General features: G+C 38.6%; 1 protein-coding gene across 3 annotated transcripts in view; it reads left to right on the top strand.

The window, feature by feature from the left end:
• HMGN3 (high mobility group nucleosomal binding domain 3) overlaps positions 1–7,880 on the top strand; it is a 32,691-nt gene extending 24,811 nt beyond the window's left edge. The window contains exons 3-7 of one of the 3 annotated variants that reach the window (XM_050893725.1): positions 2,881–2,910; positions 3,578–3,625; positions 5,959–6,072; positions 6,189–6,288; positions 6,586–7,880. In XM_050893725.1, coding sequence (XP_050749682.1) covers positions 2,881–2,910; positions 3,578–3,625; positions 5,959–6,072; positions 6,189–6,288; positions 6,586–6,599 — 306 coding nt within the window. In that variant the 3' untranslated portion in view covers positions 6,600–7,880. The other 2 variants (XM_050893727.1, XM_050893726.1) reach the window with 2 other exon arrangements.
• The last annotated feature ends 13,701 nt before the right edge of the window (positions 7,881–21,581 follow it).

Raw genomic sequence — 21,581 nt, forward strand, 5'->3', positions numbered from 1 at the left:
AGATCTTCCTAAGAACTGGTAATGGATAAAGATATGAGAAGAGAGTAGGGAAGAAGTAGTTAATTTTCATAATGGAGAATTATCAGTGGAGTATTGGAAGGATTTGTGTTTGGGCTTGTGCTGCTGAATATATTCATTAATGATCTATGAGAAGAGGTACTGGAGAAATGACAAAGTCTGCTGAAGTTTACAAAAAATTGTCAGGGCAGTCAGAGGTGAGAGGGACTGAGAAGGCTGTTATGTCACTAATAACTGGGTGATAAAATGTCAATAGAAATTCAATATGGAGAAATGCAAATTAATACACAGCGGAGAGGGGAAGACACAGTGATGGTCACCAAATCAGCTGTTAATCAGATGACAGATTGTGAAATCACAGTGAATAGTTACTAGAAAATGTCAGTTCTTTTAAACAAAAGGTAACTAGAATATAGGAAAAAATACTGGAGGACAGAGTGTGAAACATCAGTGTATCACAAGATTAATTTGTTGTGCTCCCAGATGCGGGACTACTAAATGAGGTTCTCCTGACTCTTCCTTAAAAAGGCCATGATAGAATGAAAAGGATACCAAGTATAGGGGTACAAACAGAGGATGCAGAGGAGCTTAAAAAAACCAACAACAACAAAAACCAAACAAACAACAAAAACAGCAATCAGAAAATCCCCAAACAACCCAGATTTTCTAAGATTCTTGACTTTTTATATAACAGAGGTGTGATAAAATCGTTAGTCACACAGAGGAAGGCAGTCAGGGAATTATTACTCATGTAACCGGAAAACAAGAGGAATCTAGTGAAATTAAGAGGCAAGAAGTTTAAAGGAGAGACAACAGAGGGGGACGGTTTTGCTTTGTGTTTTCCACACAGTGCATAATCCTATTATGGAACTCTTTGCATCATCATAGGATGTTACGGAAACTGAAAGTGTAAATGAGTTCACTAGGTTATTAGACAAATTTGTGGAGAAGTTCCAATTTATGGAGAAAATGACCCTTCAGGACTATTTAACACGATGTGGATATAATATCCAGGTTGGAAAGTTCACAGCTGTAGATTGCCAGAAGCTGGCGCAGTAGGAAAATGCAAAGTGGTGTTCTGTGTCTGCTCTGTTTCATAGTCTCTTTCTGTAGATGTTTGCTAGTGGGCCGGTGCCAAATAGAGTGGTGGGCGAGCTGCTAGTTTCTGGGTTAGTAGAGCTGTTTGGAGTGGGACAGGGGTTCCAAAGGCACATTAAAACGTAACCTTTGCTGACTTCGCTGCAGTTCCCTCCTTATAACCAGATGATACAAAATACATACAAACTCTGAATGAGAATGAAAATGACTTACCCATCAGGCATTTTTAAAGAACTGAGGGTTTATGCTGACTTTCTTATGGCAATACAAGCCTTCTATGAAACCAATCATGGAACAGAAACAGTTGGGGAATATGGGAGAGAATTATAATTTATCTAAACCAACACATTGTCCTTTAAAAAGTAGATGCTAACATAACATTCCAATGCCCAAATGCTGAGGGATAGAAATCATCAGTTAAGAAAACAGATTTGTAAAAGAAGATGCCTTGAGCTAGGAGTTCTTTGATTACCTGACCAAGTGAAATGCTTTATTTAACCTGTTGTAAAATAGTGCTAGGCTGCCTAACAAGCAGTTGATATTCTAAATTGCCAAGAAAAGAGAGGTTTACTTTTTTGTTAATGATGCATAAATATTTGATAGCTGAAAATATCTTTAGGTGTTTTTTGACAAGACTTTATTTTGCGGGACGCAGATCTGAGCTATTCACTACTGCTTTCCACTAAGAATATTTAAATGGCTCCAATGAATACAAATTACTGCATTTTTCAGATATTAACAACAGCTTTTTCCTCTTGCAAGATGTGTGGAGCCATGTTTTTTCAGCTCAACTTAAATGCTTAATATGTAATTAAGAAGATATTTTTTATTCACTTTTTAAGCTGTGTTACATTAGATATTTGTTGCAGTTGAGTTGTCCCTTTATTTTGGCTACAAGCGTGATTCCAGTTTTGTGACATGGACCAAACTTTTAAGTCTGTTTGATAACCGTGCTGTGTAACTGGATCATAGGTTCATCTGTTTTAATGAATATAAAAATATTGTGAACAAACTAATGAGCTTACAACTATTTCTAGGACTTAACTCATCTTCAGTAATAAATTCATGACAAAGAACAGAGTGAAATAAAATTTAATAAGGAAGATGTGTTGAAGTGATAAAGAAAGGTGGAGGAAAGCAGAATATCTGACTTTCTTCTTTCCTTTTGAGAATTGTGTTTAAATAGAAGAAATAATTTCTCCCTCTCATCCTGCAGCTGTCTTTGTGCACCTGGACTCTTGGATTGAGTGTGTGGGGAACTGAGGAAGTGGAAGGACTTAGTTTTATGTTTTGAAATTTTAGCACTCTGGTATCCTCTAGGGAAGGATGTTAACTTTATTCTACTGTTAATCTGATGGTATTTTTACCCGCTATTACAAGTAGCATCTGCTAGATTATAGAAACATCATTCTAAGTTATTTATGAGAAAGGTTCAAGCTTGCTGTATTTGTGAACCTTTCATAGAGTAGCAAGGGATTCAGAAGTACTTGTAAAATGGGGGGCAGGGGAAGTATTTAATCATATGGAGATTTAGACGTTATAATTCCTGAATAATTTTTATTACTAATTTTCACATCACTTTGTCCCTTTAAAATTTTGGTTGTCCAAGGTGAGATAGATGCGAATTGTGTTCGGCAATAGAGACGTATTTTGGTGGGGGCGTATTTTATGCTGTCACCATGAAATGACTGATATTATGTTGCTTTGGATACTGTTTGCTGTCAGCCTATAAAAATGTTTTCTCCTTTTTTTCTTTTTCTGTAGCCCACAAGACGGTCAGCAAGATTGTCAGCTGTAAGTATGTATAACACCTCTTGGTATATACTTTTCTAGGCACATGGTTTCTCAGACCAAACAGGTTTGTTATATTTTGCTTGATTCAATTTTTATTCTTGCTGAGGGATATTTAAGAACTCTAGAGCTAAAGTTATCTGTGTTTTCTTGGTTTCAGGTTTTCAGGTTTCAGGTTGTTCTGACAAAAGATATATTTCCCCACCTCAGTGCAACACTGTCTGTTATGTGCAGTATTGACTTTGTATCGTTTTGCAGGCTGATGTTAGTTGTGGAAATGCAGCTACTTCTTTGGGAAGAAGAAAGAGCTGTCCTTCAGGGACTTCATTTGATGCCACTACTAGTATCTGGTTTTAGTTCCTCTTCTCTGTTAGAACATATCTGACTTTTTTTTTTTTTTTTTTTTAAATAGTTACTACTAATCTCCACCTTTTACTCTTAGAGTGACCCCCAAATTGCTTTGACTGCTAGATGAGTGAGCTAACGAAAATGGGTGTGTACAGTGATGAGGTGCATTTGTGCATTAAGGTTTTTCAGTCTTTTTCTAGATGCATACTAATGAGCAGGAAGTAAGGGAAGGTGTGAGGTGGGGGGAAGCTGGGGTGTGGAGGTGGCTGGCTGGCTTCTGGTAGTATGTCTAACACACTGTACAACTAAAAATGTTTTATAGAAACCTGCTCCACCAAAACCTGAACCCAAACCAAGGAAAACCACGAAGGTAAATACTCTTTTTAGTTGCCATCATTGTAGCCAATAGTAAGCAAGTATACTCCTCCTTTGCATTGCGAACAGTTCAATTCACAGCGTTTTTGTGAGGCATCGGCTCCCCTGCCCTCCCTGCAGCTCCCTGCCCTCCCCACCCCCCCAGAAAAAAAAAAAAAAACAAATTAGATCATTCTTTTCTTTCTGTTCCACCCCTTCCTGGCCTCATTACTGGCCCAAACAAAATGTCTTGCCTGTTTGATATGCAGACCATGTCAGTTTGTAGTGAATTCCTAGTTTAAGAAGAATCTTTACCTTTCCTACACCTTTCCTGAAATGCACGGGTTTGGTTGAGTAAGCTCTGCCTGAGACCTAGCAATTTCTACAATAGGATTTGAGATTACTCTGTGCCATCCTGTTTCCTTGTCTAGAGAGGCAGTACTTCATTTCATAGTGAGAAACTCTTATCTGTTCTTGAAGCCTGGCCGTTGCTGAGAATGCACAATTATAATTAAAGGTGAAATTAAGTATATTTAAATTGAATGGTTTGGTTTTCTAGGCCAGTTACAGTCAAATTAAAATCTTATTAGTGTCTGAAATACCTTTTCAGGATTTCTGCATATAAATCATGTATTTCAGAAACTGTAGATTTATTTGTGCCCAAGAGGAATGTTAAATAAGAGCAATTGCTTTATTGGGGGGGAAAAAAAAAAAAATGTTGGAAACTGAGTCTAGCACTCCTCACACTTAGATTTTTCGGGTCCTTTTATTGGTATCTCAGTTGGGCAAGTATCAGGATACGAAGTCTGTGTGTGAAAGTAAAACTCTATGACTTTGAACACTTTATGATTTACCAAATGAAATTACCAATAAAATCTTGCTGAGTCCATCCTGCTCCCCTCTTAAAAAGAATATTAAAAAAGAAGGGAATAGGGTAGCTTCTATAGCTTCACATACATGTTACGAAATGAGCTCAGTGTTATGGAGTCAGTCTAAGCTGCATGAGAGACATTTGAAGCTCATTTCAGGCAACTCAAATCCTTTATTACATTATTCTAAGTAACTTTTCAATACAGTAATCTGCTTTTTTCCAAACTCTAACTGGATCACATTTTAAGGAGTGTATTAATCTTGGTCTCCTAAACAGAAAACAGCAAGTGTGTACTCTGAACCTGCTAGTAAATAACCAAAGGTGGTATGGATTTGAGATAGTTTTTAGTGTTAAAAGCTTGCAAATTATGAATTTACTAAGTCAAGGCCTTAGCTTGTTCTGTCGTAGGTGAAGAGTTAGGACTATACTCAGACCCCGAATAAGCTTCTCGGGCACCATGGTTGCTGTGTAACATTGAAGCTGAAGTGTGAAAGGAGTAATTCAGGCTGCCCTGGAACTAGGATTACTGGCACTGCCTCCTCACTGCCCCCCTCCTGTATGGAGATCGCTGGGGAAAGGTAGTTCATGAAGGGAGACTGAACTTAATATCCCTGTTGACAGCTACTATTGCCATTTTGCATGGAGAATTTAGAGCAAATGATCACATGGAAGATCTCCACAGTGTTTATCAGAACTGCTTTAAATACTAATGTAAAATATTCAATTAAATACCGTTTAAATTTTGATCCCATTGCACTTAAAATACTTAACCTATGTCTCTACTAGCCTTAATCACAAATATAAATATGTACGTAGAGCAAGGATTAAAAAAAAAAAAAAAAAAGACTTCAACGTATGAATTGTTTAAGAGCAAATCTCCAAATGAAACTGTAGCTGTTAGAATAGTTCCTTTTGATAAATTCTCTGCTTTGTGTTGCTGCAGATGGAATTTTATCGGTGTTTGCCTCCCTAGTGTGTTGGTTGGTTCTTTCATTGATAGATGTTATCAAACTAACAAAAGGACAGCCAACAAAAATGCGGAATTTTTTAAATCTAATTTAATATTTAATGTTAATCGAAAGTGTAGTGCTGTTACACAAACAGTGTGATGTTTGTGCTTGGCTGAATAAGCTTTCAATATACTGTAATTGGATTTGTTCATACAGGTATCTTGTATATACCTCTGTATAATACAGCTCAGCTCTACCAAAATAGTTTGAGGGGTTTTTGTATCCTTGTAAATTAGCAGAAACAATAAAGAAGCAGACATCAGCATTTTCTAGAAATTTTGAGAGTCTCTATATAACTTTTGCAGATACACATTTTTCCAGGTAGTCTTTAGCTGGCTTTCTGTTTCAGTCCAGCACGTGCAGCTTGCCAAGATTTGCTTTTCAGTTCATATGAAGGTTTTTTGATAAAGATGTAGGGTGCTGGCTACTCATACAATGTCTATGCCCCTGTTTTTAATCTTCTGTCAGAAGGAACCTGGAACAAAGGCCAACAAAGGTGCTAAAGGGAAGAAGGATGAAAAGCAAGAAGCTGCAAAGGAAGGTACTACACCATCTGAAAATGGTGAAAATAAAGCTGAAGAGGTACTTTCCACACATACCTCCTGCTGATTGAATCAGTGTTTTTTAATTATTCAGCCTTTCAGACATTGATAGCATGTTCATAATGTTTCTTTTTATTGCCCATAATGTTATTGCAGATTCGCATCTCTCGCTCAACTGTTAGTGTTTCAACATCCAGAGGTGCCCCACCCAGCACACTGTCAGTAAAAGGGCAGATTGAAACAGTGAAAGTTAAGGGTACGGTAGAGCATTCAGCATGTGTGCAGTGAATAGAAACAGATAGTAGTGTGGTGCTTTTCAGTATGAACAATGGAAGCTGACAGGTAAGGCTTGTATTGCTTTTGAAAAGCTGGGACCAACAATTTAAGAAAAGCGTGTGAATGTACCTGTTTTGTTTGTGTAAATGTAATATGGACATAGGTTTGAAACTGAGCTGTTGCAAATAAGAAATCGAAGGAGTGAGGGTAGTTTGGGTATTTAGGTATGTAATGGCAATTTACTATAGTAATTAATTTCTTTCTTTCTTCTCCACAGGCTCAGAAAACTGAATCTGTAGGTGACAAGAATGAATGAAATATCATGAAAATTTTGGGTTGATTTTATGTACCTCTTGGACAACTTTTAAAAGATATTTTTATCAAGTATTTTGTAAATGCTAATTTTTTTAGGACTATGATAGTTGACATATTAAACTGTATATGAACATTTCCCTTCTCATAACAGTGCTTTTAGAAATTCCCATTGTTGCCAAGTAATATAAATATCAACTTAATATTGCAAGGTATGTGTAAAATTGGATCAGCATTCCATACACTTGCTTTAAGAAATTAAGTCTTGTGCATATGGTGATGTTTTTACTGTGCGTATTTGAATTTTTCATGCAGTTTTTCTAGAGCAATAATCAGTGGTGCTTTTGTACTTAGGGTTTATGTGATTTTAATGAAACATGGATAGATGTGGCCACCTGCTGACTATTTTGGGTTCTTTTAACGGATTAAAATAAAAGGTCTCCTTGCCTGCAAAACTACAGCCTCCTAATGTTTTCTCTAAATCTGAGGAATGCCTTACTCATATTTTCAGCTGTTACAAGGAAGACTAAATGATTTAACAGCAATTGTTTTGCATGCAGTCTGTTTGCTTTTTTGCTGATGTCTGATTAAAAAATACCCACACAGGAGTAGCAGGCTGGGATTTTCAGTGGCCCACAATTTAAGGGACTTATAGATACATTCTTCAGATACACTGTCACAGGGTGAGTAGAGTTGCCATACTCTATCAGGATATTGTGTCTGTAATGAGCTATCAATACAGAATGAATTGCTTGATTGATAGAGACGTACAGTAACTTAAGAGTAGCTTTGTTTCTGCCCCGCTCTCTTTCCATTAACTTGCATCGTGCTCTGTGGAAACCTTTCTTTCTATCTGTGGCCTCAAATTTAATATAAATAGTAATTGCTGTTCTGCTTCAGCTGAGGACAGTTGTTAATACATTGAAATTGCTGTTAAACAGCGCTATATATTTGGTACCTGGTAGAAATGGAACAATGAAAGTTATTTTTGAGGTGATTGTGGTGATATGGTAGATTAGCTAATGATTTTTTAGTGTCCGTGTTTCAACTCTGCAGCTCATTCTAAGCGCCTTTTATAATTTTTCTCCTTCTCTTTTCTCTAGGGGCCCTGGTATTGCTATTGTTACTTCTGGGATGGGAGGGGTGAGAGAAAAGATGTTCCCTGTTCTTCAGTAACATTGATTTGTATTGCTCAAGTGGTGGCCATTATGTCCGAGGATACCTTTTGCTTAAGTCAATAAATAAATGACTGTTGCCTGACCTAGCGTTCTATTTATTCTTTGGGAAGAAATCTCCAGTTGCCTTTTTTAATTAAAACAGAAAAGAAGCCAAGCCTCTCTATACTTAAAAATTGAAGATTGATTACTAAAACCCTATATGCTAACTAGAATAGTAGTTAAGACCTGCATTGAGATAAATGCCACTTGTGCTCTTGTGATAGGCTTGCTACAGCCAAACAAGAGGAGGCTGGCTGTTCTCTGCATCATGAACTTAGTTTTGGAAGAAAATTTAAACTAATTCTCTGCTTTTGGTGATGGAAGGCAGAGGGCTGTAACAGAATTTGTAGCCTAATGAGAAGGAAAGTCCATATTGTTTCTCAGTGATACGTACTTGGTAGTCCTGCACAGTACTTCTGATTTGCTTTCTGATGGACCCTGTTGAAAGTCTGTTAACTTAGACACTACAGTCATGGGAAGTTTAACCATCTGAACTTCTTCACAGAATCATCAAAGTGCTATTTCTAAGCATTTGTCAATTTATGGGTTTATCGTTCCTGTGAGGAGGAGTTTTGTATGCTCTCATCATTTTGTGTGGATAACTGAGAGATTAGTTGCCTAATCCTATCTAGACAGTTGGAGTTCTTGAAATGACCCTTTTAACTTAGATTTAACTTAGGCATGAGCATCACAAGACACTGACGCATCTCTGGACAGGCTTATTTTAGGAGAGCTCCTTTTACTAAATGCCTAAACGGTGGGCAGAAGTTGGGTCCTTAAACTAATCGCACGATATCCTAACCTAGTAATTTTGGCACAAAATTCTTCTGTCGGCTGGACCAGATTAGGAGGTTCAGCTCAGTGCCAGAGTTCTGTTAGAAGCATTTAACAACAGAAAATCTGCTTGGGTGAAGTTTAATGAAACACACTGTCCTGTTGATTCACTTAACATTTCTGTTTTTTCAGAAGTGCTTTGTAAATGTGATGCTTTCCTGTCTTTTTCCTCTATGTGTCAAGTTTTCAGAGAAATTTTCAAAGCACTTTATCAAGTTCTAGAACACATTTTTTAAAGTTAGAATGGTCGCACATTCAAACATATGTAGCTAGAGCCTTCGTGGGCAGCTGGTGATCCGCGGAGCACCTTCAGGAAGTATGTAAGTATGTTAGTTTTGAAGTGGCACTTGAAAGTGGCAGGTGCTGCATCTCAGCCATGAAGAAACTTGCATCATCAGTATTTAATGACTGGCTGCTTCACACTTGAACACAAGGTTTGAAGAGATCCCTGAAAGTGGTATTTGTCCTTTGTGGGATGTAACAGATGGGTAGTTCAAGGTACGTATTAAAAAAAAAAAAGGGAAGGATGGACTGTTTTTAAAGAAGGCAGGTACATCAGAAACAAGACTTTATGCGTGATCAAAAAAAGTCACTCTTGAGTAGTTAATGGTCCACCTTCCCTTAACTTTATATAATTTCTCTTGGTTGTTACTTTCTGCTGCTTCCCTATCCTTGACTGACCTTGGGCTAATTGCATATGTTGGCACAAGGTTACACTTGGTATTTTGTCTCTTCAAATGGCAAAGGCAGCTTTTTCTGAATGGAGAACCGTGCTGATGAGATGAAAGCGTTTAATGGGAATGCTAATGGAAAATTAATCCTTACGCTAAACAGCAGTGAAAATTAAGTTGTTTTGCTACATTTTGCTCAACTCTCAAAAGTTTGAGTGTTATTTGGTCTGTTCATAACTGCAAAAAGGAAAAAAAGTAGGGAACGGGAGAAGGAATAGCAAGAAAATAAAGATCCATTATTAGAATAAATAAAATACATATGTAAGAGTTAAATTTCTAGTGGAATAGGAAAAATGTTTTGGCCTTTTTTTTTTTTGTATGCTCAGTTCTGTGATTTTTTTTCTTTTTTAAATGTAGTTTTAGAGGGGGAAAATAAGATCACTGAAGTGTTTAAGGGAGAACGTGGTTTAAAATCAAAGCAGTTCTACAATCCTAAGGTATACATCATGATACCAAGCCTCAACAGCCGCAATGTTGATTAAATTTCTACTGAAATTATACAAAATTTATATAACCCTAGAGGGATTATACAACTGAGAAACAAGTGGCCGTTCTGTATCCTATAAAGGTAAAGTGTCATCAAATGAGAAAGGGCAAAATGATCTGAAATGTGAAGGAGTCTTATGTCTCTTCTGAATAGATTGCTTTTGACCTGGCTGCCTTACTGGACCTGTATTTTCACTTGCATCATTGTATTTGGAATACCGCTGGGTGGCTGACTGGTATCAGATTTAAAGCAACAATTTAGCCCACTATGTCAATTTATATTAAATAAGTCAGTAAACTGCTATATTTGAATCAAAGCACAAAAAGATACAGGAGACTGCCTGTAAGCAAGTTCAGGGGCAAGAACTCTGTCATCCTCCTAGCTTAAGGTTTATTATTCCTTTCTTTGTAGGAAAACTTGAAGAATACTTTCACTGCTGGTTAAATTGGTGCCTACACAGCGGTCAGGAGATGCACTAGAATGTTCAGTGCCATTATTTCTTCGTAAAGGCAAGAATTTGCTGCTGCTGTTCTCTGTAATAAACATACTTTTTGCTTTATTCAGAAACTCTGAACTTACTGTAAAGCTGTTATTCGGCTAGATATAGCCAAACTGCCTTGCCAAATCACCACCAATTGCCTTCTGTAATGTCCAATTCTGCATTTATAATAAATTAGAATGAAATAATTATGGCTTTCCTATAGAAAATGGACAAGATGAGAAGTAAACGATTTTGATATATTACTCCCTTTGTGATGAACCATAGTATTAGCAACAAAGTAGTTCATATGTAACAAGTGGAGACTAATAGGTGTTTGACTAGTATAGCAAGATACTCTCCTTGCAAGCACCTTCAAAGTGGCTATAAAGGAGTTCTGGTGAAAAATGACTTAACTAACACTACCTTTCAAATTTGTCTATTGATACTAATTAGTCTCATTTTTTTTCCAAATGTGAATGGAAAAGCATATTTGCATACCTGCTAAGATAAGGATAAAGCTAGTAATTTAAATTCATGCTCAAAAAAGAAACTTGAGTGCATGAGGCCATTGTGCTTAATTTTATTACTGCATTTAAGTTACAGTAGTATAACTTGTAGGAATTGTTTTATCACTGTTTTGATTCTCATTCAGAAACAAATTTCAGACTTGGGGCCCATAAAAACTGAATTTGTGTTGGACGATTTCAGGTACTAAGCTGTCTGATATGAATCTTCTAATAATGAACAATTTAATGGAAAGCGATATAATTTAAGATGACAATACAGCAACTGGAAGTAGTGATCTTGTCAAAGTGTGCTCAGTCTATTTCTAAAATGAATATAAAATGTTACTGTAGTTCCTCACAAAATAAAGGTTGTAGAACAAGAACTTTTGCCTTATCCTGGGACTAAGCTGGAAGGCCATTCTAAGCTTTTTTTAGAAGAACCAGAATAAAATATCATGAGGATCTAATTTCTTAAAACCAAACCAAAACCCGCCTAATTTCTGATGTTATATATATCAGGAATATTCTGTAAGAAGGTGGAAGATGTGAACTCTTAACATGAAGGGATTCATAACCATTGGAGATTAAAAAAGTGATGTCAGTTGCATCTAGAATAATTGAGAATAAGAAAGGAGCAGCGGGTCCGGAAAATTTTTGTGATTCCGTTCACAGTCATGTTAAAGACGGCTGCATATGATTCCCAAGAGGGAGGAGTGCTGCTAGTGTGGCAGCTGTGGGTTGTCGCAGGATGAGGTTGGAAGAAAGTTCCCTCATGGCTGGATGTGGGAGAGGAGCTGGGCGAATACTCTGCAGTGATTGCGAAGCAATGTTGTTCTGTGGAAGACAAGCTGGGGGGGGGGGGGGGGGGGGGAGCAGCGGGGAATGGCAAGAGAGGGAAGAAGTCTGACCCTGTAATCTGGGTGGGTGGGTGTGGAGGAAGAGATCTCGCACAACACAGGAGAAACACTTTTCTAGGAATAGGTACAAGAGAGAAACAGCAGAATTCTTTGCATGGGTAAGCAAGCCTTGAATGTCACTAGATTTATTTTTTTCCCCTCAGGTCTTTTATCAACAATCCAGTTACTGAGGATACTTTATTTTTTTGTTCCCTCTGAGATACACTTCTGGTAAATCTTGTAACTTTCATGTTTTCTACTTCCTTGAAGGTATTTTTGCGCTTAAGTATCATTTCTGTATCAGTGCCAAATGTCTACCTGTAGGATAACTACTAGTTGTATTGATTGAACTTCTGGAGTCTTTCAGGAAGCTTTGCCTGCTTCACCTGCCAAGGGAACTAGATATGTGAAAGTTTAAACTATAAGGTAATTCTGAGAGACAGCATCCAGAACCTGTTTATTAAAGTTTACCACATCATATTACACAGATTTATAAATGTATTATACTCAATTTGAAAATAATTTTTGTGAGTCTCCAGCCAAGCAGGGCACTCATGGTGAGAGGGTTCAGTGAGCTCAGACTCCCTTCCAAAGCCAGCAGGAGAGCATCCTCCATGATGTGAATGAAAGTCTATGTCGACATTTCAGCTCATCTTAAAATGAGGGTAGAAGATAAAAAATTCGATGCCTTTTTTTGGCATGGAGGTGATCACACAGGATAAGCAGTCTATCTGGGAACAAAATGCTACTGAGAAGTCTGCTAGCTACATCAGTGGCAAGAGAAACCAGCCTTTCAGGTGAGATGGAAGACTGCAAATTAAGAGAGAGCGAGCCAGGGGAAGGCCTCGTGAACTTGGCACCTCTGCTGCTACTTTGAGACTTCTTTATAGAGTGGCCATGCACCAGGTGGGGGTTGCTTGGCCTCAGCAGCCAGAGGTGAGGTGTGGGCCATGAATTCACAATGTGTGCAGTAGCGGTAGGTCATCTAAGGGAACAATGTGACTGCTGCAGATTATTCTGATACGGAGTAGCAGAGAAAGGGCATGCTTCCAAGAGGTTGCATAAGGAAAGATCTGGTTGTGACTTTTTTGGCAGCCAGTTCTGTTGAACGACCACAGCGAATCAGAAAGCTGGCAATAATTATTCGAAGATAGTGGATGTGGATAATGTTAATAGGAATTAATTACAAGAGACGGTTAGCTCTGGTAGTAGAGATGCTGTTAGGACTATGGGAAGTGTATGAAACTGATTTTAAATGTTGAGTTGCAAGCACCAATTACAGCAGCAGTTGAATATAGTTGTAAAGGTATCCCGAAGGCCAGCAAAAAATGAAATTGTATTGCCAAGTAGATATCACCCTCAGTGATGAAACTGAAAGGGGGATCACTGCCACCCAAGTTTTAAGTAACTGATGTTAGGACGCTTCTCTTTGGGACAGTGGCTCGGCAGAGCCATTCAGACTTGCAGGATCACAGGGGTGTCTTAACTTATTTTTGAAATGCTGGATCTTCTAAGTGAAAACAACGATAACACTCCTCATCTGATGAATGCTTCAGTATTAGCATTGAGTTCACCCTTTCATGGTGGGGCGGTGCTTGAGGTCTATAGATCCTAAAACACATGAAGTAATATGTAGAAAGCAGCCTGCAGCACAAATACTGCATTCTTACAAAATTCAATGACTGGTTCAGTTTATCGCTAATAACAATAGCCTTGTTTTATATCAACAAGCATGGAAGATACTGACTGTCCCCTTTATTTCATGAAGCAATTAGACAATGCATTTGGTATCATATATCTCTTTACAACAGTGCATCTGTCATGTTTAGCAGATTGATACCTTTTATGTTATTGTTGGACCATGAATAAAGAGCTCTGCTATATATTACTTTTTTCAAAACTGGGTGTTTCCCCTTCCCTCCAATAGTCCTGTTTTCACCAGATGAGAACAAACCAGCAAGTTTTACAGCCAAATCCCATTTAAGGATTCTTTTCAGTGCTTTTCAGGCACTAGCCTTTCTGTTCCTAGTAAGGTCTGACAAAGTCTTTGATCACGTAGCATCTCCTTTGCAATATCCCTCAAGCACTTTTAAATACATTTGTTGCAAACAACTGCAACCAGCTCTTGACTACCTCTAACTATCTGTAGTTACCAGTTCAGAACACTGTAAATGTTTGAGACATACTGTGACTCTCCCTGACAGCTGTTAATTTATGTTTACCTCCATTTAATGTTACATTGTTTTCTTGCAACTTTTTGGCAGCTTTATACTTTCTATTTTCCGGGTTTGTTTTCCACATCAACTCTTCCCTCAGTGATCTTTAGTGTGGCCCTGAGAAGCTTTTATGATCATTTTAAGCATTTCAGAGTTTCCTCATTATTTGCTGGACAGAATGAAGAATCAAATAAGTTGGAGGCTGAGCAAAAATGCACTGAGATGTATTAGGGGTTGTTACAAACTAGCTAGGATTTATCTCAGCCTCTAGAACTTCCTAACAAAGGACATCTGTGTTGGACGTATTCCATATTTTATATACTATACCTCACTGAAAAGACATCTTATTTTTTAGAAGTAAAGTACAATGGCAGTCTGTGGTTTTGTTTGTTGCAAAGGCTGTGACTATGCTAGCAAATTAAAAGGTGCCAGGCCGCAGAGCTGGAGACTTGAAGCCCGCTGCTTACACTGCTAAATTATTGTCAGTAGAGTCCCTGCACTTGGTCCAGGCCAAGCAGCCTTCTCCCAAGCAACCCTTGGCATGGTTCAGGAGTTAGCTCAGCCCCAGCTGACAATGCAGATGCAACCATCCTGTTTTGGTGGTTAAAAGTTTAATAATATGGATATGGCCATTGGCATGAGGCAATTGGCCTCAGAAATAGAGTGGGCACTGGTACTCTTCAGTTTACTAGCATGGGTAAAATTCAAAACTGAGGAATACAGCAAGTACTCCTTACCTTCTGCGTACTGGAATTCAAAATTTTGTTGTCTGTAAATATGCCATGACCTGCCCCTCTACAGAGAGTCCTATGCTATTAGAAACATCCAACAGTGAATGAACTGAGAGGTGCACACGCTACTGTCCTGGAGGGAGGAGAAAAATCCAAGGACACTGGCTGCTGAAAAATTTCAAATCGAAAATCAGGGTTGGGAGTATACAGGAACAGCACATTTCAGAGTTACACTTAATCTGATGAAATCTTGGATGCACCGAGAGTGGTGGACCATAAATCAAAAAGTCAATTTCAGTTGAGGGGTTTTCTAATTTTACTTGAATCTTAATTACTTAGTTTAGATTAAAAGATCCAAAGAAAGAGGATTTAGGACTTCTAATCTGGACTGTTTTCGCTAGCACTTGTAGAGGACTTCAAACGAAAAGGACGTTGACTGGAAAAAAACAGAGCAGAGGTGTTGCGATGTTGTTAGAATTTAAGAAGTGTGTAGTGTTTTGTTTTGTTTTTAAACGGGATTAGGGAGATGAATACCTGTTCCTGATTTTAAGAACACTTACTACTTTGAAAATAAGTTTTAAGTAATAACTTAAACAGCACCAAGACTTGGGTCTAGGCATTAGAAATCAGCTGCCTATGTTGTTAAAATTGTCAGCAACTGCTATGCAGGATCTGAGGAAAAGAATCATCATCATCATAGAATCATCATAGAATGGTTTGGGTTGGAAGGGACCTTTAAAGGTCATCTAGTCCAAACCCCTGCCATGGACAGGGACATCTTCAACTGGATCAGGTTGCTCAGAGCCCCGTCCAGCCTGACCTTGAATGTTTCCAGGGAGGAGGCATCCACAGCCTCTCTGGGCAACCTGTTCCAGTGCCTCACCACCCTCATTGTAGAAAATTTCTTACTTGTATCTAGTCTGAATCTACCCTCTTTTAGTTTAAAACCATTGCCCCTTGCCCTATCCCTACAGGCCCTACTAAAAAGTCTGTCCCCATCTTTCTTATAAGCCCCCTTTAAGTACTGAAAGGCCGCAATAAGGTCTCCCTGGAGCCTTCTCTTCCCCAGGCTGAACAACCCCAGCTCTCTCAGCCTTTCCTCATAGGAGAGGTGCTCCAGCCCCCTGATCATCTTCATGGCCCTCCTCTGGACCCGCTCGAGCAGGTCCATGTCTTTCCTGTGCAGAGGACTCCAGAGCTGGATGCAGTGCTCCAGGTGGGGTCTCACCAGAGCAGAGGGGCAGAATCACCTCGCTTGACCTGCTGGCTGTGCTTCTTTTGATGCAGCCCAGGATACAGTGGCTTTTTTGGCTGTGAGTGCACATTGCTGGCTCATGTCTGGCTTTTCATCCACCAGTACCCCCAAGTCCTTCTCAGCAGGCCTGCTCTCAATCCCTTCATCCCGCAGCCTGTATTGGTACTGGGGATTGCCCCAACCCAGGTGCAGGACCTTGCACTTGGCCTTGTTGAACCTCATGAGGTTCACACAGGTCCACTTCTCGAGCTTGTCCAGGTCCCTCTGGATGGCATCCCATCCCTCAGGCGTGTCAACTGCCCCACTCAGCTCGGTGTCATCTGCAAACTTGCTGAGGGTGCACTCGATCCCACTGTCTGTCATTGGTGATGATACTAAACAGTACTGGTCCTAATATGGACCCCTGCGGGGACACCACCTGTCACCGATCTCCATCTGGACATTGAGCCATTGACCACTACCCTCTGGATGCGACCATCCAACCAATTCCTCACCCACCAAACAGCCCACCCATCAAATCCATCTCTCTCCACTTTAGAGAGAAGGATGTTGTGGGGAACCGTGTCAAAGGCCTTACGGAAGTCCAGATAGCTGACATCAGTAGCTCTTCCCTTGTCCGCTGCTGTAGTCACTCCATCCTAGAAGGCCACTGGGTTGGTCGGGCAGGACTTGCCCTTGGTGAAGCCGTGCTGGCTGTCTCGAATCACCTCCCTGTCCTCCATGTGCCTTAGCATAGCTTCTAGGAGGATCTGTTCCATGATCTTCCCAGGCACAGAGGTGAGGCTGACAGGTCGGCAGTTCCCAGGGTCCTCCTTTCTACCCTTCTTAAAAATGGGTGCAAGGTTTCCCTTTTTCCGGTCACCAGGGACTTCACCTGACTGCCACGACTGTTCAAACATCACAGAGAGTGGCTTGGCGACTACATCAGCCAATTCCCTCAGGACTCTGGGAGGCGTCTTGTCAGGTCCCATAGACTTATGTATGTTCAGGTTCCTGAGGTGGTCACGAACCTGATTTCCTCTCACAGTGGGAGGGGCTTTGCCCTCCCAGTCCCTGTCTTGCGGTCCATCCACTCGAGAGGTGTGGGAAGAGAGGTTGCCAGTGAACACTGAGGCAAAAAAGTTGGTGAGTACCTCAGCCTTCTCCTCATCCATTGTTACCAGGTTTGCCAGTCTGGCAAAAGGAATGTCCTGCTGGGGTTTGAGAAGCTACTGTAATGTTTAACTCTCTAACCAGAAACGTCAATACTAGAAGTTCAGGGGGAACCTCTGTGATTTTAAGTTACTGACTCTGAACTCTGTCATAATCAAGTATTCCTTAACTTGGGCATTTATGTGAAGGACGGAAAGCTGCCGTAACGTTTTTCTAAGGGACCGTCCAATTTTTTTATTTTTTCCAGTTTTTAAATGGCTTTCCTATAGCACAAGTGACTTACCCCAGACTTCTGCTGGTTCATCTGCTACTTTCTTTCTACACTCCTTGTTCATCCCTTAAAAACAGGAAAACCAAAACTAGAAAAACCTGACAACTAGCAGGCTCTGCAGGAAATATTTTTGGTAATTTATTAGGCAACTCTCTTTCCTGTTTGTACAAAACAAATTTTCCAGAATTCTCTGAAACTTAACTATGTCTTGAAATTTAAGCTTTCAGACATGAAGATTAAGTTCTGATGAAATTGTGATTAACAGGATCCATGTGATCCTTTCTTTAAAAAGTCAGTATATTATTTTCACTGTTACCTAGATTTCATGTGGGTGATTCCTCTTGCAAGTCAACCAAACATCCCTTCCTTGCTATTCTCAAACCCTATGATTTTTATGAATTGTATTAGACTACATGGGAGAAATTATGTTTTCCATTTTTATTTCTCAACTTGTGGGAATTTGGTATTTTACTTTATTGCTCAGATCTAGAAGAAAGTAAACAGTGAAAATCTCAGCTTTCATTTCTAGCAGATAAAACATGGCTCGACTGCTTCTTAAGAACAAAAATACCTTGCATGCAAACAAAAAGAACCTCGGTATTTTTAGATAAGGCTTTTGGAAGGTCCCAACTCCTCAAATGCTGACATGCAGGCTTGGCATGACTTATTTTTTAATGAGGTGATTCAAACTTTAGTTGTATTTAGGTGGAAAGGTCAATGAATCCTACACAGTCATTTCTCTTTTAAAGCACTTTCAAACACATATACAAAAAACCTAACACATGGACTAAATAAACGTAGCTTTATTATAACCAGAATAACCAACTCTAAAATTAGAACTATGTTAAAAATAAATACCTGTGTATTCCTTTAAATGCTCAATCTAGTCTTTGTAAGACATCGTGTTTCTTTACAGTAGTTGAGTTTTAGTGTTATTCAGTGCTTTACTTATAAAGGCCTGCGAAGGGGCAATTAGTAGTAGTCAAACTTGACGCTGAAAGATCAAGTTCAATTCCTTTTTTATTTGATCTTGGAAGTCTGAGCTTTAATGAAATGCAGACATGCAGAAACTAGCAGTATGCTAATGCTCCAGCGCTTGTTGCAAGAACAACCATCAGTGATGAGCTGACCCAAAGCTGGGTGAGAACGTGTATAACAGTCTAACTATAAAATAATCTTTACATTATTTTACCATTCAAAATGTAGATACTTAATTCTCCAACAGTAAAAGTTTCTGGGTGTCTAAAAGACTTCTGAATGTGCCCAAAGCTGCCTGTTCTGCCTAGCTCACAATCCACAAATCTTCTGCTTCTCTCGCTTGCGCATCCCATTCATGGAGCATTTCCAGAGCACACTTACCAAACTAGGTCCCAACCAAAGTGGCAGTTGTGCCTTTCATCCAACAACTTTGGAGTTTTCATCCACTCCGGCGCGCAGGGGGACCCAACTTCCGTTCAAATCCTTCCACAGGGAAGAGAAAACAATATTTTGTACCTCCGAAGAGAATGAGCTAGCCACCTGGGTAAATATCCTTGAAAGAGGGTTCTTCTTAGCCTCCGTTAAATAAGCTGCTCCACTTCGCATGGGAAAACTACACATTAGTTGAGCTAGAGTGGTCACAATCTTTTAATCCTGTGGCAGGTCCTCACCTGGGAAAAGGGAGGCACACGTGCCAATCTCCATCTTACATTAGTATTAGGTTAAAAACAAGGAAGCAAACAAAAAACTTAACCAGCATCACGTATATGCAAGGGTCATTTGTGGTCTAATCACACTTCCTGTCTCTGGTACTCTAAAACCTGTAAAATCAAGAGATTGATTCAATGATTTTAAATCAGCGGTTACCTTACACAATTTATATCTCAATTGGTACACCATGCCTACCTGGCACACCAAAACTCTTCTACAGTTTATCTGGGCAAACTGAAAAATATAAAATAATCCTTTCAAGGCATCAAGTAGATGCTATAAAGGAATAGAAAATATTGAGAAATCTGGATCAGCAGCCCAGTATTTTCTCAGAAGACTGAACAATAAATGGAGATCAGAATCTCAGTGATGTGTATTTCATGGATGACTGACAAATCACATATGCTACACAAAGTAGGCACTGTCAGCCAAATGGTTCAATGCTAACAGCACTAAAATCTTTACTGTAAGTGCAAATATTGGTACTACTCGCACTACATCATTACTATTTTGGGGAAAGTAGATATTTCAATGACATAGAAATAAAAACACTTCACAGCTCTAAACAAAATCAAACAACACTAGAAGGAAACACTCAGGAAAAACTAAGGGTTGTCTTAAAGCTAGCAACATAGCAAGGCTGTGCTGGATCAGACTAATGATCTTTCTAATTATGTATGTGTACTGTCACGGGATGTTCTTACTTATAGAAGTGTCAGTGCTTCTGAAGACTGCTAAAATCCTTGCTTTAGTGATTTCTGAGGCAAAAGTAAAGCCAGGATGGCTATATTTTGTGATGGGGAAAAACATAATTTTTAATTTGAAATCTTTCAACTATTTCAGTTCTTGAACTATGTCCTAGAGTTTACAGAAGATCCTGCTTTATTTTCTCTGAAACAGAGAAATTTTGTATGCCATACTTAAATATTACCTCCTCCAAATATTTTATTCCATTTCCTTGGTCTTTAATCCTATTCCGAGAGTATTTTTTCTTGATCCTAACTATTTTCCTCATATATCGCTGAACTCTAATTTTTTGGAGATAAGCTGAAAGACTCAACGCAGTATTCCAACCAAAGATGTGTCATTGTTTTCTTTCACTGGTTTCATATTAGAGTTCTAGAAGAAAATTACCATATTCTCAATGTTGAATATGTAATAAATAGAATGGTCTTTTTAAAAGATTTACTACCGGCTATCGAATAGAGCTTTTTTTTCTTATATTGGTTTAGGAGCCCATAAGGAGCATGACCGACTCATATTATTTCTTCCAACAGATTATTTTGAATGTAGCATCATGAAATTTTACCTACATTGTTCTGCTCATCTCTTCTCTGGGTAGAGCTCGCTCATATTTCTTATGGCCTCCTCTGGTTTTATCTGAATTGCACAATGAGTGTCTGTAAACACTGAAATATTTTTCCTTTGGCCTTTCTGTAATTACACATTAACAAGTATATCAGACTATATCTCTGATAAGAATATGACAGAATCTCTCAAGTTATTACATAGATGTAAATCTTTAATAGTCCACTGTATTAACTTCAGGGCAATTCCAAGTCTATACCAAAGCTACTGATAACCAGCCCCATTCTGAGGAGTCAGACAAATAACCCCTCATCTGTATTTTAAAAAGTTGCATTTCTAACAGGCTACGATTGTAACTGAAAAAATCAAGTCCAAACCCCTAATCACAAATGGCCCTCGAACTTGGTTAAACAGAAATCTAGATTTTCATTTAGAGAAACAGAAAGATAAATAGTCACTGAAGGACACTATTAAATTGTGTCTTAATAAACTTCATAATTTATCAAGATAAATAAAATTTGTCACTTAAGACTTAAAATAAGTCTTCTTAGACTTAGAACTCTAACATGAAACCAGTGAAACAAATCAATGATAGATCTTATTTTGAGAATCTTCTGCTCAAGAAAAATTGCCTTAGCATATTGGAATACCTTACTAGAAAGTATAGTAACAGCAAACATTTTCAAAAGTTTTTTAGAAGTAATAATCTAAGAAAAGAATTGTCAATATACAAAGCAACATGGTAAACTTTCTTTTTTTCTGCTCCTATTTTCATTATGGAGTAGCTCTCCTCTAAAATACACCTTGTATATTAATTTTTTGAAAGCTCCACTTAAAAAACCCCACATAATCCTTAGAATTCTCAGAAAACTTCGGAGACACCAAATGGATGTGAAACTGAACATGGCAAATGTCCAAGAGTCTCTGTGAAGAAAAGCCCAATAGCAAACAATTAAGTACAGCAGTTTAATCATTTTCTCAAAATTCTCTGGATAATTAGGGAATGTATTCAGCATAGAAAGTTGTACTGTCAAACTGATCCAGTAAATTTAATCGAAGGTCTTTTACAAAATACAGGAGCACAAATTAAATTGCTTTAAAACAAAACAAAACCCAAACAAAACCCCACCATGGAACAGCAGAATTCCTTTATTCAGTAGGAATTACGTAGGCCTAATTCTTAAGTT

Source organism: Gymnogyps californianus, chromosome 3 (genome assembly GCF_018139145.2).
Source record: "Gymnogyps californianus isolate 813 chromosome 3, ASM1813914v2, whole genome shotgun sequence".
Classification (NCBI taxonomy): Eukaryota; Metazoa; Chordata; class Aves; order Accipitriformes; family Cathartidae; genus Gymnogyps; species Gymnogyps californianus.